Raw genomic sequence first — 17,053 nt, 5'->3', positions numbered from 1 at the left:
CGCGCGTGCAAAACATGTCAGCCTTAGAGCTTACTGGCACAAAACAGACTACACAGTTTTGCCTTTACTTTCACTCTCATGGAACTGGGCCCTGGTCACAGGTCACAGGTCACAGGTCACAGTCCTAACATAGGTACGGCTTTGCTGCTACTCTCCATGCTGATATGGGCAGTCTCTTCTCAAGTTCTTAGGTTTGTGGATAGATTTGAACTAAGCTGCCCTAGTTCGATACCCGTATGGTACAACAAACTTCTCCTAATCGACATAGCTGTCAGTAATGGATACTTGACTTTAAAAACAGGAGTGGAGGAAATTAAAGCAGTGAGGGAGAGAGAGTGGGCACCGCCCTCGCTAAAATGTGGCCTCGAGAAAAGCGCACTAACACATCGCTCTCAACCACCGAAATGTTATGGGACTACCTGTGTTTGTTTACACCTGTTTGATCTAATTATCTTAATTAACGCAAAAATGATTGTGAAGGAATATCAGATCAGCAACAATACTCGATCAGTTGTGTTTTCTGAAGCTCAGCAAGACTCATGCATGCATGAACTTGCACCCTTCAATCGCTGAAAGCTAACGACGACGTCTCAGCTTAGTAGACGAGGTGTCTAGATAATGATACACTAAAAACTCCATGCTATAAATTTGTTGAAGTAGTGTTTGATAACAAAATACAGTTCGACAAGGCAGTTGATAAATGTCGTATCTGATAACCCTCCCCTACTCCAATGGCTGCAAGAAGATAAAACACTCGCTTCACCTTCTCACACAGCTCACCAACACGCGTGTCACAAAGTGGAACAAGGTCTGCAGAAAATTGTAACAGCCACCTCGATCTTCATCACTCACGTGTCTTGACAGTTATCCGCCCATTTTCTGCCGCATCCTAGGCTAAAGTTAGTAAATCATTTGCAGCAATTTGTCAACAGTAATTAACATATCTGTATCCGTGTTAAGTCTCTCAATAATGTTTTCAATCGTTTGAATACTAAAGCCTCTTTTAATAATGAAAGAGAGAGATGCCTGTAGATATTGAAGATATCAAAGCTGTGAGTCAAGACTTGCGAAGTCCGTAAAAAAAGACCGGTCGCCATCACTAACTAAACGTTGTTGCCTCTCGGGACAAGGACTTGACCATTCCATCGTCAAGGCAACATCCTGATCACATGGCCAGCATGGAAATCCGGCTTGCAATAATTATTCTTTTCGCATCCTCTGTGTCAGGTAGGTTTTTGAAATGTATTGTCAGTACTTGCTGGTAGCTTCACAAAATTACTGGGTAAACTGTAAAATGTTCTCTGCCGAAAGATTCAGATGATTTCTTTTATAACAATTTTGACAAAAGCATCTGCTATGTGTGTGTGTTCTTTTTTTTAACAGGCCAGGACTCGTGTCCGCCAGACTGGGTGATGGTCAGTGACACCACTTGTGTCCAGTTCAACGACCAGTACAAGCTGACCTGGTCACAGGCCCAGCAGACGTGCAACAATTTCGCTGCCACCCTAATCCGCTTTGCGTCTAACTCTGATGTGGTCAGCCTTCTGTCACCTGTCTGACATGTCTCCTCTCACCTGATGCAATGTTTCTTATCTCAGATCTCCGCCCTTTCTCACACTTATAGTTTCTTATCGTCATTTTTCTCTCCCACATCCAACATTTCCTCTCTCTGTCATGCTTCTCTGACCTTTTTGACCACTTCTCTGGTGTATGTACTGTCCTAACATCGGTTGAAGAGTTCCTTTTTTTTAAATAAGAACTGATTACAAAATATCAGTAATATAAACTTTCTGTTATATTTTTCTCTCATTATAAAATCATCTAAATGTAAAATAGTTCTATATTAAATAAAAGAGTCGCGCATTGGCAACATTCAGTTTCAGTCAATATCAAACTCGATGTTGCAGAACTCCTTCGCAAATGCGGCGACTGTCCGTTCTGTGGACGGCTGGTGGTCTGGTCTCAACAACATCGGCCACACGGACACCTGGACCTGGGGAGGGGACGAACAGGTCGTTCCAGGCGCCCTGTATGTATGCTACTTCCTATACCTGTATACCACATCTCCGCAGCTTTTCGAAACTGGTGCACATCTGACAATATCTTGAAAATCTCCCTACATCATAGCTCTCTGTATCATCGTTTCTGGAAACCTAGAGTTTATGGAGAAACAGATGTCTCCAGTGGATATTTTGTCTGTTTTGTTTATTGGGCAGAGCCTGGGCAGTTGAGCCCACAGATACCCACCACGTTGAAAACTGTGTGTCCATATACATCGACGGCACTCTGAGTGACGACCCTTGTGACCAGCAGATGGGCTACGTATGCACCTACCCGTTTCCGACAGGTAAGGATGTCTGCTACTGCCAGGTGTCAGTCTGGGGACTCTCGCAGACAAGCTGGCGGGAATTCTTTTGCTGGGATTTAAAGTTTCGATTTTGAAGTCCCTTTAGGGTTTGTTTGTTTGTTTGTTTGTTTGTTTGTTTGTTTGTTTGTTTGTTTGTTTGTTTTCAAGGTTTGAGATTAGTGTTTTATGTTATTTTAGTAATACTGGCTAATCATTGAGGTAAGGGAGAGAATATATACAAACATATCCTGACGACGACAACTTGCCTCGTAATTCTTATCTCATGGTTCGTGAAAACATTGTCATCTCTTCTGACAGCTTTGTGAGTTACGTGACTATTTACCATTTTCAACTCAGTTTCATTTGACTCTCAGATATCTAAGTCTCATTATTCTGTCAGTAACAGGTGGGTTGTATTTATTTCGCTATGTTAGGCTGTACCTGTGCTGCTGCTGATAACATGATGGTATCACTACAGGTGGGATGTGCGCAGCGCCCTTCTCAGCCTATGGCACTCAGTGTCAGTACGCCAGTCCTCTTAACAATGTCACCAGGCTGTTGTCATGGGCAGACGCCAAAGCTGCGTGTGCTGCCATGCGGACGAGCGGCCAGCCAGCCACCCTTGCGGTTTTCAAAGATATAAACAGCTATGTGAGTTGTGGCACTTGGGTGAAGTGAGTGTCTGGTCTGTCTGTGACTTAGCTACCTGGGCGACGACAGAATCTGTCACTTAGATTATACCCCCATGCTTGAACAATGTACTGCCTCCTTGCCAGCCACTAACCGCCAAAAACTCTTGCAGCAAAATCTTCAAATCACCTTGGCAAGCCTGTCACCGACTGGAAAGCGATGGGTGGGACTCAACGACCAGGCCACGGAGCGGGTGTGGAAATGGTCTGACGACACCACTGACAGTGACACGTCCTTTCTGTGAGTCACCGTAAACAGCATCTGCACCAAATGTAAACATACTATAAACAGCATATGAATCAAGTGTAAAAGCTGTAAACAGCATCCAAACCAAGGTATAAATACTGTAAACAGCAGGAATCGTTTTTTTCTCTGCTACTGTCTTTTCTAGCCGTTACAGTTGTAACTGGAAATCATGGGGATGCTTCAAGACATGACGAAAACTGAAACTGAAACTCAAAACTTCTGGAGTACGCTTTGAGAATTATTCTTTCATTGCTTGTGTTGCAGAAATTGGCGTCAGTATCCAAATCAGAGCACGACAACGGGCTGTGGGCTTGTTCACAGTAACGGTCAAATGGAGCAAGCTGATTGTCAGCAGCTTCATCACTATGCCTGTAAAAAAGATGTTGATCTAGGTACTGCATGGGCGTCACTGATATTCCTTTAATTACTTTTGTTAACTGATCAGATTACATTTCATACTCGAAAAAATGCTTAGAGATTATGCCTCTTAGAACTTTTTTTAGTTAATGAAAGCGATACTTACAGAAAATCAGCAATTTTTCAAGGAGTAATTACTTTTACTTCTAATTCTGTTATTGTAACGCCCTAACCGGCAAAAGTTAGTTATAAGTAGATTAATGATGTTAGAAACAATATTGCTGGTGTTGTTACTACTGCTGCTGCTGCTGCTGCTGCTGTCTTAGTCGTTGTTACTGCCGCTATTATTCACGGGACATTGTAATTTAAAGACCGAGCCTCTCTATTGCAGACTTGTATCTAGAAGACAGTGAAATGGGATGCCCGTCTCCATGGCTACGGGGAGGCCGAAAATGCTACTACTTCGGCAGCAATATCACGGTCACCATGGCAGCGGCACGGACGTTTTGCACAAGCAACGGCGGTCGTCTGCTGCACCTTCAATCACTGGATGAGCAAGTAGGCCGTGAAGAGCTGCGGACAACGGGTTTTCTGTCTTCTATTTGTTTCTTCTTCCTTTTCTTCCATAGAGTAGAAGCAAAGAAGATGTACTGGTATTTTGATGAGGAGGAATAGTCCATGCTGAAAGTGACATGATGATGATGAGGAGGAGGAGGAAGATCATCAATAACTTTCAGCAAGGTCTCTTCCACTCTCTGCCTCACTCCCTCTCTCTCTCTCTCTCTTCTCATAGACAAGACATGCATACACTGTGTAGATACAGGAATCACAATCACAGCAGTAACAAAACAACTATACATGGTAGAGTGATTGTGCTCATCCTGATGTAACTCGCCACACCCTGGAAAGTGTATTAGATGTGCAGAATATTTAATATTGATTGATGAACGCGTGTGGATGCTGTGTGACAGGACTGGGTGGCGCAACAAACGGTCAGGCTCAGGAGGGGCACGCTCTGGACGGGGCTGCAACGGTCAGCAGATGGCTCTTCCACCTGGATCTGGGACGACGGCTCGGCTGCTGACCCGATGTTGACGTGAGTACAAACCCCGGACCTGTCCTCCCTTGGGGCCTATGGTATAAGACACAACCCCCCAAAAATGTGTATATAGTAATATATAGTAAACCTGTCCTCCTGTGCAGCTATTGTACAGCATCCTGATCCACTTTCTGTGCAGTAAGTTGCACGCGGAGTAATGTGTAGGGTAACCTACTGACTACATATTGAAAGGTGTGTGACTGTAACCCTGCGTTACTCTTGTATGAGCAGTGATGAGTAATGTGTACTGTAATCTTGTCTTCTTAATGTGTACTGTAATCTTGTCTTCTGTACGCGCAGTAATTGGAACGTTGAGCCGAACGACTCTGGAGATTACGGTGAAGACTGCGCCTATCTGACGTCAGACGGCGTCTACAACGACAACAACTGCTTCACCAGAATCTCCTACGTGTGTGAGCTAGAGACAAGTGAGACATTCTTCATGTTTTGTCCAAAGTGTGTAGTGTGTGATTAGTTATTATAATATTAATTATTATTATTTGCTATGTACACCGCACATGAAATGCTTTGCGTACGAAGTTTGTAAGGTAGTTTAGCATACAATTCTGCAGTATCTTTGCAGCATGTACTGTAACAAATTCTTATATTTGACTTATATTGTTGATCATCATGTTAAAAGTTACAAGCCATAATATGCTATAGAAAATGGACCCTTACGAACGAGAATTAATTTCTTACCTTCGCAATCTATGTCGTGTCTTTTATGTCCCCCTAATTTTGCAACGAGTCTTTTCTGTGCCTCCTTTTGTTCTTTTCGTGCCCCTCTACTGCTTCTTTCCCCTTATTTTTCTTCGTCTTTTGTTGTCTTTCATCAACACCAGTGATTAACACTATTTTTACATGTGTCACTTCACTCAGCTGTCATTTCCCCCATGTGGTGACCCTACTGCTAAGTGATCTTTCAGCCCTTTAACTTATTTACCTGATGATCAAGCTCAACAATGTCCAACCGGATGGCTGGATTGGACCGGCTCCCAACGGTCATGCTACTACATCAGCAACAACACGCAGGCCGGACGCGCCAACTGGATGGAGGCGCAGAACAAGTGCAGACAAATGGCAGGTCAGCGAGGTGCGCATCTTGTGGCCATCACCACGCAAGACGAGTTTGTGAGTGATCTTCCCTCTGTTCCTTCTCTTGTCAATATAGAAGACGATTTTGAAATAAGGAAGAGCTGACTATGCTAACAATCTCGATAAACGTGATATTAAAAACAAAAACAACAGCATAAATTAATCTTTCCTGAAAAAATAACAAATAAGAGATTGAGGTTTCACGGAGGCCTTAAAAAGAGTACAGTTGATGAATGGTTCTTATCTCCCTGAGACACCTCTTGAGCAAGGTTTGATGGAAGTACTTTTTCAAGATACCTGTGTTTGATTTTATTCTTTGCTTAATACCAGGGTTGTCCATGGGACATATTTTTCTATCCCATCCCATCCCGTCCCATGGCAATTTATGCCTGTCCCATCCCGTCCCATCCCACGGGATGTTTCCCATGGGATTCCCATGGTATTAACAATCCTATGGACAACACTGAAAACCACTTTTCGGCTTTTGTTCTATAATTCCTGCTACTTCACATACAATAGATGATTCAGAGGAAAGATTTAAATCCTTGATGAATGAAATAACAGTAAATTTATTTTGCAATATCAAGTATCGACTACCATGGGAAATACAAATGTGTGCTGTCCCATCCCATCCCATGGGACGTTTCCCATGGGATTCCCATTCCTATGGACAACACTGCTTAATACGCTTGTGTATTGTTTTATAGATCATATGTTATTTGTTTGTTTTCCTGTCCCTCGTATGTTTTCCATGTTTTGTTCATGTTCTTAAGCGCTGAGCATCCTTTTTAGGAAGGTAAGTATGCGCTTGACAAATTTTGCATTTATTATTATTATTATTTTGTGTTTTGCACTGTACATTTCAGTACATTTGTTTTGTAAACTTCCTTGTTCACCCCTTCGCTTTATGTTGTATAAAATACAGTTTATTAGACTTTCAGTTATACAGGACCTATACAACGAGTCATAACCCACAGCGTCTTCTCCACAACTTTACGATGATGGTCACTAATAGCTGAGTGAAACAAAGCCATGGACAGTCAAGATTTTTCTCTTTCTCTCTTCTGTAGAACTACGTGGTTTCATTATTCAAGTCGAACCCATGGTCGGGATACTGGACAGATCTGAGTGACGCGCAAGTGGAGGGGTACTGGCAGTTCGCTACACGTCGAGGAGAGATACCATTGACCATGTGAGACTTCCAGACCACGACCTTTGACCTTTAGGGCGGGAAATGATGGCTCGACTTGTAGTGCTGTATACCCTAACTTCATGTTCTAAGACATGTTCTTCCCGCAGTGTCCCTCGGCAAATAATTTATCTCTTCTTAAATTCTTATTTCCATGCTTTGCTAATTATAGTCCTTAAGACAGAAAAGTATTTCCACTTACCATCCCCGGGTCGAGCTATTCTTTCCTGTCCGACGGCGAAAGTTCAACCTCTAGGAATAAGCGAACAATTACGTATATTCTAATACATCTACTCTGTTTTATAAGCACGTGTATGTGTGTGTTTGTAGCATATACATTTACCAGCACCAACCTCTCCTTCATGTCTGTGGTTTAAGTAGTACTTAGCTTTACCACATTTCTTCTCGAATGTTTGCATTTAAATAAACCTGTAGCCATATCGATATAATTCCCTTCGTTCATTAGTGGTTACAAGTATATTTAGCATTGTCGTCATCCACCTGCCCATGTATCTCTCCCAGCAACTGGGCTCAGGAGCCGAATAACCAAGGTGGACACGAGAACTGTGCCAACATGTACCCCGGCGGTCACCTCAATGACGTCACGTGCAATGCCAAAGCTCTCGTCTTGTGCGAGAAAGGTGAGTCGTTATTTTCATTCATAGATATATTTTCCGAGATATATAAAGGCCAGACTATGCACCCACCCAGCATCTTATTTGCTGATAATGCATGATGATGATGATGATGATGATGATGAAAGCATTTTGTCTACAGACGTGCCAGGACTGACAAGTGATGCCAGACTATCAAGTACAGCTGTGAGTTACACCAGTCTTCTAATATTCCTTTCGGGGGTCAAGGCCATTCTGACGTGAAGGTGACGAAGAGGTCGCCAAAGGCGGGGCTACTCCCTCTGGATGTAGCTGCGCGACTTTAGAGTTATGGCACTTGTTTTCTCTGTAGCGTTGATAGAAAATGTATTTCCACTGAAGGAAGGAATTCATACCAAGCCGCCATTAAAGCAAAAACAATGAACCTCTGCTTCTTGTCTGTAGTCGTACGTCGGTGCTGCTGTCTGTGAGACTGGTACGTGCATGCCTCAGTGATAATGAATGCAGCTTTCCTTTCAAGTTCTGGAATGTTCTTCAATAAGTCCTAGTTTTCAAACTTTGAAGACTGAGAGCAAAGAACAACTTTACTGTCTTTAATTTTCGCGAATAACTTGTACATTTTTTTACATGATTTAGGACAAGGTGTGAATGAAGGAGTTAGTACTGTTCAGGATTCTTCCATAATAAAGAACAAATTTCAATGTTGTTTTTGTGTTACTTGATATCAATTAAACTCGAATAAAGAGATTGAAACGTTTTGTGCGTGGACGTAACAATGAACAGTATTTACGAGCAAATGTTGTGCTGGGATGTGTTTTGCTGATACCTTATAAACATTTATGGTGTGGTCTTGAGCTTTATTGTATCTATGTTGCACTACGAAATAAAATTTGCCTATCAGATCATATCTTTCCGTTGATGGTCTTTAGGACAGAGAAGAATTTTCCAGGTAACCGAACTTTATTTGGACAGAGCGTGATGGAATATTTTCTCCTGAAAACGTCAGACAATGGAAGCATGAGAACAATAATAAACAATGTATACAATACAATAAGGGCCCTACGAAATACAGTCTTATTAATTAATCAATCAATCAAGGTAATTTTTAGAATATTTCACTCATCTTGTGTAACTGTAGTGGTATATGCGATAATGAGTCTTCAAGAGAACAATCTCACTGTCAGTTGTACATCCTACACATTTCTCGGCTTTATCATATCACATGACATCGAGTGATAACCTGACTTGTCGCTAATCTCACCGTGCAGTCTGTACCAGTTGAGAATATCACTTCAACAATAATATAATAATATTATATTAGTTGGCCAGAGTGTACCTATTTGTACTAAATATGTCCATTGATAGACTTATTCTTGTTATCTCTTGCTCTCTAACTTTGCTTTTGCAAAACGATAACTGATTTTAAAATCATAGCTTCTGGAGCTAGTGGCACAACGTTTCTAGAACTGTTCTTTAAAAAAACGGTTTAGAAAATTTTATCTAAAGTAGTTTCTGTTCCGATAAGACGCGTTGCACAAGCTCGAACAAAAAAAAAGTCCTCACTCACACATACAGAGTATCATTCGCACTCTTTGCTCTATCTGCTCGAGATTCACTTCATCAGCAACCTTTACCTTGAGAAAGAGGAGTAAACACATACGTTGAGTCCGATAGGTCACCTGATGTTTCAGCTACTGACGGCAGTGAAAAACACTGTAAGAGCTTCTTAAGGTAGACATGGACAAACGTGATAACTACAACCTCACTTTGGATTGTCACTACGTTTGTTCGGAGGAAGAGCAGATTGACAAGACTTCGGGTGTGTAGTGTATACCCGAGTGACGAGGAAAGGTTCTTGTCAAGCGGTTTCCTACATTTCCTACCTGCGACAAACTGATTGAAGTGTTTGATGAACTAGTCCGCCATGAAAACTTTGGTGAGGAAGTAACTCACACTTACAACAGAGAGACTCGCATCGTGTTTGACATCATGGATTCTCGCGCCCACGTCTTCCTTTTTCTGATGGCGACTCTGACGTCAGGTGAGTGTTGTTTAACGGCTCTGTGACATTCTGCGACAAACTACGTGGGACGTGTTTCTGGGCCAGACTATTAGCATTACATTGCTGTTTGTAATGTTGTGTGATGTATCGTTTTATTTTCTGTAAAATTAATTATCTAAATAGATGTAAGGCCTATAAAAAGTGAAAATTTCAGTTGTTCTGTAGAACTAGCCAAGGTAAACAGGTGTTTCACACACTTCAGGTAAGTTTGCACCTGGTTGTACTTGAGACTTGTACTCATTGAGGGAATGGAAGGACAGAATAGAGAGAATGATGAGAGTCGTCAATGTCGCTGTGTTCACTATAGAACTTACTTGGTTGAATATCCTTTATGCGTGATCTTCCGCTGTTCACACCTGTGGTCCAGGACAGCCAGACTCCTCGTGTCCACCTGGCTGGGGCAGGCTGAGCAATGCCACGTGTGTGCAGTTTACTGACGACTATCGTCTGCCATGGGCCCAGGCCCAGCAGACCTGCCAGAACCTTGGCGCCTCACTCCTCCGCTTCTCCTCGCCCGATGAATTGGTAGGGACGACGACGATGGTGTTGACAACGACTGGGATGATGAAAACGACGATGACGATTTCGATGACGACGACGACGACGACGACGACGACAATGATGATGATGATGATGATGAAATTTCAATGGGGTTAGATCACAGTAGTGTATTTGTATCACAGAAGACCTATCTATAGAGGTAGTACAGCGTAACATACTTTTACTATTTGTCTACCATGGATTTAATATCATTTAACATGTTTTTTTACAATTTTTCTACCCATAGATTCAATATTGATGAACACACGATGTTTTATACATTCTTGTACATTTCAACGAGTTTTTATGTTGATTGTTTTGTGTGGCATCATCATTATTTTACAAATTTCTGACATAGCAAGCGTTTTCTGTGGCGGCCACTGTCCGCCCTGTCGACGGCTGGTGGACTGACCTCAACAGCATGGGAGGCACCCAGAGCTGGACGTGGGGAGGTGACGAGGATGTGGCACCAGGTACAGTGTAGGTAACTCCGTTATCTTCAAATAATACTTCAACGCCAACTGATATATTTATCAGAGGTAGTAATGATGTAGCAAAGCATCTATATGTCGAATGCTGTTCGTCACAAAACAAATAACTCTTGAACCTTCCAGATCTTCTAGCAGCCGCGACTCACTGCAAAGGTGGATGAGTGGTCGTGTGGATGGATGGGTGGATGAGTGAATATGTTTTAAATATGTAGACTGCTGATGATCTTGCCCAGTTTTTTTTTTTTACACATTTTCTCTTGTTTAGCCTGTGGGCCGCCGAGCCCACAGACAACCACCACGTTGAGAACTGCGTATCCATGGATACCGCTGGTCTCCTGAGCGACGAGTCATGTGACAGTCGGTTCGGTTTTATCTGCACTTATCAGATACCACAAGGTATATACCACCTCAGAAAAATCGTTTATATTTCTAGAAATGTTTGTTAACATGATTCCTTTCGAGGTACTGGTTAGACAACACAATGTTTCTCTGTATTTAGGAAACGGATCACGACTTCATCTTCCCGTAACATAACAAAGATATTCTACGACATATCAGTGTGCGACAATGTTATCACTGCAATATAATCTTACCAAGGCTTTTTTATTCTTTGTCGTATTGTGATAGTACTATTACATTATCAAGGCAATATCATCTTCATCAATGTTTCTACATCAGGCGGTTCGTGTACCGGCAGCTTCACAAGCTACGACGGTTTCTGCCAATACTTCACGGGTGACGACGAGACGTTGCAGGTCTCCTGGGTGGACGCCAAAGCCGCGTGCGCCTCACTGCCGGGTACACCAGGCAGCCCCAGATCCTCCCTGGCCACCTTCTTCAGCGCCTACACCTACGTGAGTACATTTAAACACATACACTCGCACTGATGAGAGGGAAAATGCGCTATATAAGTTGTTGTTGGTGTTGTTGTTGTTGTTGTTGTTGTTGTTGTTGTTGTTGTTGTTGTTGTTGTTGTTGTTGTGTTGTTGTTGTTGTTGTTGTTGGTCGTCAGATATGACGGCATTGTGCGCATACAGATTTCTGAATTTTATCTTAAACGCAACTGAAGAACTGGTTTTCGTTGCCATTGCAGGAAACTTTGAAGATTTTATCAGGGGCTGCGGTGCCAGCGGCCAAGCGATGGGTGGGGCTCACTGACAACAGCACGGAGAGGCAGTGGACATGGTCCGATGGCACGCGGGTCAACGACACTTCCTACCTGTCAGTACTTTACGGAAAGTCATTGACCAGCGATTATTATTAGTTTTAATGATTAGTTCACATGTTAAGTGTCTGTGAGGCTCATAGCTGACTGGCTTGCCAGTAACCGGCCACAGGTGGATTGTGGACTGAAACAGGTGGCTAGGAATTAGTCTGACCCGTTGTATAGAAAATGTGTTTTATTCTAGAGGAAATTGTATCTAAAGTTTGTTTCAAGACTGGAATGCATTGAAAACAAACAAACAATATTTATATGTGTGTGCACTTTGTCTCCGTGGCTTCCAGGAGATGGCGGTTATACTTCGGCGACACACAAACCGCAGGCTGTGGGCTTGTGCATAGTAACGGTCAGATGGAGGTGGACGTCTGTGAAGAACCACATCGCTTCGCCTGTAAACTTACTGTTGACTCAGGTAACATGTCGGTGTTGTGATCTCACTATAGCTAAGTAGGGCAGGAGCACAGTCCTCATGGTCTTTCTTTCCATTGGTTCCTTCTCCGATATCTTATGCAAATTATTGACTCTCGCTTAATATTGTCATTTTGTGTTAGTAACATTTTGAAGAAATTATTTTTTACTCAAGGAGGTGTTAATAGGTTCTTAATTTTTAAAGTAGTTGTGGCTTGTGTGGGTGGCGGGTGGAGTGAGATAAATGAACCAGAAGCTTGTCACGAGGGATGGGGTGGGTTTCATTATGATTGAGTGGGTGGGCGACCGTGACCCTTGCATTAGATGACGTAGATCTAAACTGTACACTGAGTGTATTAAAAGCAAACCTCTTGGGTAATTACCAAGTACTGAATACGTTGAAAGCTGCATTGAATATCAGGTCATCTCATTTTCTAGCTTCCAGTTCCGAGGAGAGAGACTTCGGCTGCCCGTCCCCCTGGATACGTGGAGGAAGGAAGTGCTACCTCTTCAACAGCAACATGTCCGTGGTCTTTCAGGATGCCCAAGGCTTCTGCTCCAGGAACAAGGGTCGTCTGCTCCAGGTGTCGTCAATGGACGAGAAGGTATGCCACCGCATTGGAGATGGGTTTAAGGTGAACACGACCACAGTGAATGCGTTTCAAAGTTCCAGTTCGCAATGTTCAAAACTGAATTATAAACCCCAAAACATGCTATGAAATGTGTGGCAGGACTGGATGGTCCAGCAGACTCTGAGCCAGAACAAGGGGGCTGTGTGGACAGGTCTTCGTCGCGCTGCTGACGGCTCCTCCTCTTGGATTTGGGACGACGGCACAGCTGCTGACCCCACCTACATGTATGACCCCTACAAATGATTCTAAATGATCATAATGATCCACCGAACATATTATCAAACCATTAAACCAGTTTTCAAATAAGTGTCCTCTTCCTACCCATCATCACCATCGTTGTTGTCTTCGTCGTCGTCGTCGTCAGCCTTGTTTAATGTAATATCTCATCATAAAGGCAATGACGATGATGTCATTTCTGTCCCGCAGCACCTGGAGCTCAGAACCCAATGACGACGGGCCGGCTGGAGAAGACTGCGCTTTTCTGACGCCAGATGGCACCTACAGCGACGCAAGCTGCTTCTACAGAAGTGCCTTCGTGTGTGAGCTGGAATCAGAAGGTAAAACTAAATTAGGTAGCATTCGGCCATTTTAAAAATGACTTACTTGTTGCTTACGTTAGCAAGTGCTAGGTTTTGTGTAGAAAAAATGTTGTCAAGTAAGATGCCTACTTGTTCTTCATAACATGTCTTCTCTGTGCCAAGTTCTGACAGTCGAACTAGACAAACTTTTGCGCAAGTTTTATGAACGTCAACAATGCTGCCAACACCAGTAACAATGTAATTTTGCCAGTAACAATAATATTGTTGCCAACGACGATACCAGTTCTTGGAGAACAAAAAACAAGATGGGCGTGCGTCTTTTATTGCACTCAGAAAAGATTACATTCTTGCGTTGGGACAGATGCACCGTGTCCGGCCGGCTGGGTGGATCAGGAGTTGGACTTCATGTCCCTCTGCTACTACATCAGCAACAGCACCAAGGAAGGGGGCGCCACGCGCATGGAGGCCTTGTTTAGGTGCAGGAGGCTGGCCAACCGACAGGAGGCTCATCTGGTGGCCATCAATTCTCAGGCCGAAATGGTAGGTTTGCACCAGTCAGCACAGGGTTTTGTTCTTTCACTCTTTTCTTGATGATTTTTTTTCTTCGTCTTCTCCTCCTTTTTCTCCATAACTTCCTGTCCCCACTCCCCGCCCTCTGTGTTCTTGTTTATTTGTTTTCTTATCTTGATGGCCTCACCGACTCATTACAAGTTTAAAACACGCAGTTTTCTCGGTCTTCTTGTCTCCCAGGATTTTGTGACATCACTAATTAAAGGTCGGCCCTGGGACGGGTACTGGACGGACCTCACGGACTCTCGGATAGAAGGCTTGTGGCAGTTCTCAAATCCGTCTGATGTCTCCCCTCCTATGTGAGTTCCTCCTATGTCAGCTAATGTAGGCAGTCAAAGTGATCAATCTAAGATATACAACAGCTCAAACAAGAAATATTTAGTATCAAGAGAGTATTCAGTGCCTGTTTATGGTCTCTCAAAAGTGAAAAATGTTTTACATAAAGTGAACATAGGTTAGTAAAATCTCTTTCCTTGGCTGCACTATTTAAAACACTGTAACGCCCCCTTCTCACCATTTGTGTTTTAAACACTTCTTTTCTTATGTGACATTATATCTCAGTCCGTGGGCCAAGGAGCCAAACAACAGGGGTGGACATGAAAACTGCGTTCAGATGTACCCGGGGGGTCGCTACAACGACGTCAATTGTGACACCAAGTCCTATGTTTTGTGCGAAAAAAGTAGGTATAGACATCTCCCACTTATAGGACAAGATGGATGAATTTTTTTTCCTAAACTAGGATAAACAGTGTCAAATACTATTTCCTAACATTTAGGTGAATATATTCAGTTTTTGAGATACGTTCCTACAAACATGACCATGCACAGAAAGTGGTAAACAACACCGACGTCAGGATTGTAGAGATACGTTTGTGTAGTCAAGGGTTCCGCCCACGTGTTACTTATGCAAATCTGTGGGACTTCGAGAGTTTGACTTTTTCTGAGGACGAGTGAGTGAAGAATTGTTTCCCCCGTGCTTATCTTTTTGTCTGGACGTTCGCAGGTGTTCCAGGTGTTTCTTCAACCGCACACCTCACCTCTCAAGTCGCAGCCTGGCTCCTGCTGCTGCCACTGGTTCTCCCAGCATTCATCTCACTCGTCCCTCCTGAGCACTGACAGTTGGTTTTCCCTCGACGCCGCATGTATGTAATGAAAGATCGACAACAAAGCAAGAACCCCTTTAGCGACAGATCTTGATGTGGAGATGGGAAAAGAATCTGGTTACATAGCTACAGCCCACGACATCTCCCTCCTGCTCTTAAAGATTAAAGTGAAGGGACATAACAAATGTCAACCTCATCAGGACGGACGAGTTCTCTTCCTTTGCCTTTGTTTGTCAAACCAGTCTGAACAGCACCATCAGTGTCCATGGCTACTGTCTATAGACAAATACCTTTTTTTACAATATTTACTTGGTCAAAATGGACTTAACTTATATAACAGTATTTCATTATGATTATTAGTCTCCATGTTCCCTTAGCATAATATGCTGAAAACCAAAGTTAGTGCAGAGGTATCGAAAAAAATCGTAGATACCTAGCTGGTTGTTTTAAAGAATTTTTTTTTGTGAAACTAGTATCGTCTTCCTCTGAGTGAATTAAATCATTTTATCTATTATTGTTCTTGATTGCACCTCGCCCCTCCTCGCGCTCCATCTCCATTCAAACTTCTTTTTGTAAATGAAGTGGTATTTGTTTATTTGTGAGAGAGAATTTCATATTATATGTGGGTGTAAATATATCTTTGTGTTCGTGTTTATTTATGTATCCATGTGTACGTGTGTGTGCGTGAATGCGTGTGTTTTTTTCTCTATCTATATATCCGTTGTTTTAGTCCTAGTGTGCATTGTATTGGCTTCATGCCTTTGGAACGGCGTGATGCGTTTAGTCGGGTGTGCGGGTACATGGAAGAGAGGTTGATAATAGAATGTCAGAATGCTTCTTTTAATTTTTTCTCTACAACTTTGTGCGCTGGTTCATGCCAGTGAGAAAGAAAAAATAAAAAACGTGGAGGGTCATGACCCCAAAGGGTAAAACTGAGATGACGCCATTGCTTTTGACGTCGTGATGGCATCACTTCCAATTGACGTCACGCATTCTCCACGAATCAAACTGCCGACACAGTAGACATTTTATGGAGGCAGCAGACAATGGGTTACAAATCGAAAAGAACACGGAGAAAGCTGCGCTCAGAGTCGTCGACCTCGAGTACGTCAGATGTTCCGGCACAGTCCTCATCGTCGCACCAGAAGCGCTCCAGGCGCCCGGGCTACCTGCAGCTCTTCCAAGACGGCTTATCCTGGCTGACAAGAAGCAAGCGCTCGCCGCATCCCTCGTCTTCGTACAAGTCAACCGTCAGCAACGCGGGGCTGTCGGTCCCTCACAAGGTCGTATCTAAGTTGTCAACCATCCGCGACCGCTTGAATTCACGCTGCACGCAGACCCGCTGCCGCAGCCGCATCAAACGCACGGCATCCAGACGTGGACGTGGAAGACGGAGGAACAGGGCGACGAGAGGAAGGAGGTCACGCAGAGCCGTGACCAGGAAGGGACGCTCGCGATATCGGCGAAAAGTGACCTGTCACCGAGGTGGAAAGTCGCGGAAGAGGCGGATGTTGCGAAGCACCAGGCACCTGAGCACCAGACGCACAGGACGGAGGGTAACCCGAAGCAAGGCCAACAGGGCAAGGCGATGCAAGCTCATCAAGACCAACAGAAGCAAGATCGTCAAAGCCAACCGACGCAACGCCATCAAAAGGAAGTTGGACTGACCTCTCAGAAAACCTACTGACACCAAGTGATCTCTGCTCAGTCTACTGGTGTTTACTTTTTTTTTCCCCCTTTCCCACCTCAATTTAACCTCCCTTTTGAGGAATGCGTGAGTTTTGGAGTCATTTTTACTTCTTCTCTTAACAAGAAGCAGCAATGTTCTGGGACATTTGTGGTCGTGACA

At 43.4% G+C, this 17,053-nt stretch overlaps 2 protein-coding genes across 2 annotated transcripts; both read left to right on the top strand.

Moving 5' to 3' along the window:
- Window positions 1–766: 766 nt before the first annotated feature.
- Window positions 767–8,542, top strand: LOC112565140 (C-type mannose receptor 2-like). The gene is made up of 15 exons (XM_025240451.1): window positions 767–899; window positions 1,131–1,227; window positions 1,384–1,535; window positions 1,908–2,029; window positions 2,217–2,347; window positions 2,826–2,998; window positions 3,150–3,277; window positions 3,548–3,675; window positions 4,032–4,198; window positions 4,612–4,736; window positions 5,040–5,167; window positions 5,695–5,870; window positions 6,905–7,026; window positions 7,546–7,664; window positions 7,801–8,542. The coding sequence occupies exons 2-15, from the start codon at window positions 1,170–1,172 to the stop codon at window positions 7,899–7,901; spliced, it is 1,830 nt and encodes a 609-aa protein (XP_025096236.1). The 5' UTR covers window positions 767–899; window positions 1,131–1,169; the 3' UTR covers window positions 7,902–8,542.
- Window positions 8,543–9,293: 751 nt separating this feature from the next.
- On the top strand, window positions 9,294–15,841 carry LOC112565219 (macrophage mannose receptor 1-like). The gene is made up of 14 exons (XM_025240554.1): window positions 9,294–9,678; window positions 10,067–10,224; window positions 10,598–10,719; window positions 10,996–11,126; window positions 11,409–11,584; window positions 11,824–11,951; window positions 12,237–12,364; window positions 12,799–12,965; window positions 13,092–13,216; window positions 13,419–13,549; window positions 13,893–14,071; window positions 14,282–14,400; window positions 14,663–14,781; window positions 15,105–15,841. The coding sequence occupies exons 1-14, from the start codon at window positions 9,627–9,629 to the stop codon at window positions 15,215–15,217; spliced, it is 1,848 nt and encodes a 615-aa protein (XP_025096339.1). The 5' UTR covers window positions 9,294–9,626; the 3' UTR covers window positions 15,218–15,841.
- Window positions 15,842–17,053: the final 1,212 nt, after the last annotated feature.

Source organism: Pomacea canaliculata, linkage group LG5 (assembly GCF_003073045.1).
Source record: "Pomacea canaliculata isolate SZHN2017 linkage group LG5, ASM307304v1, whole genome shotgun sequence".
In the NCBI taxonomy this organism is placed as follows: Eukaryota; Metazoa; Mollusca; class Gastropoda; order Architaenioglossa; family Ampullariidae; genus Pomacea; species Pomacea canaliculata.
Note: the sequence above shows the minus strand (reverse complement) of the source record. Positions and strands in the feature narration are given on the sequence as shown.

Bases quoted from the DNA above. Each gene is read 5' to 3' on its own strand.
- LOC112565140 (XM_025240451.1), top strand. From the start codon at position 1,170: ATGGCCAGCATGGAAATCCGGCTTGCAATAATTATTCTTTTCGCATCC. The intron at 4,199-4,611 runs GTAGGCCGTGAA...GCTGTGTGACAG, and splicing joins TTCAATCACTGGATGAGCAA to GACTGGGTGGCGCAACAAAC. The intron at 7,027-7,545 runs GTGAGACTTCCA...TATCTCTCCCAG, and splicing joins GGAGAGATACCATTGACCAT to CAACTGGGCTCAGGAGCCGA.
- LOC112565219 (XM_025240554.1), top strand. From the start codon at position 9,627: ATGGATTCTCGCGCCCACGTCTTCCTTTTTCTGATGGCGACTCTGACG. The intron at 11,952-12,236 runs GTCAGTACTTTA...CGTGGCTTCCAG, and splicing joins GTCAACGACACTTCCTACCT to GAGATGGCGGTTATACTTCG. The intron at 12,966-13,091 runs GTATGCCACCGC...AATGTGTGGCAG, and splicing joins TGTCGTCAATGGACGAGAAG to GACTGGATGGTCCAGCAGAC.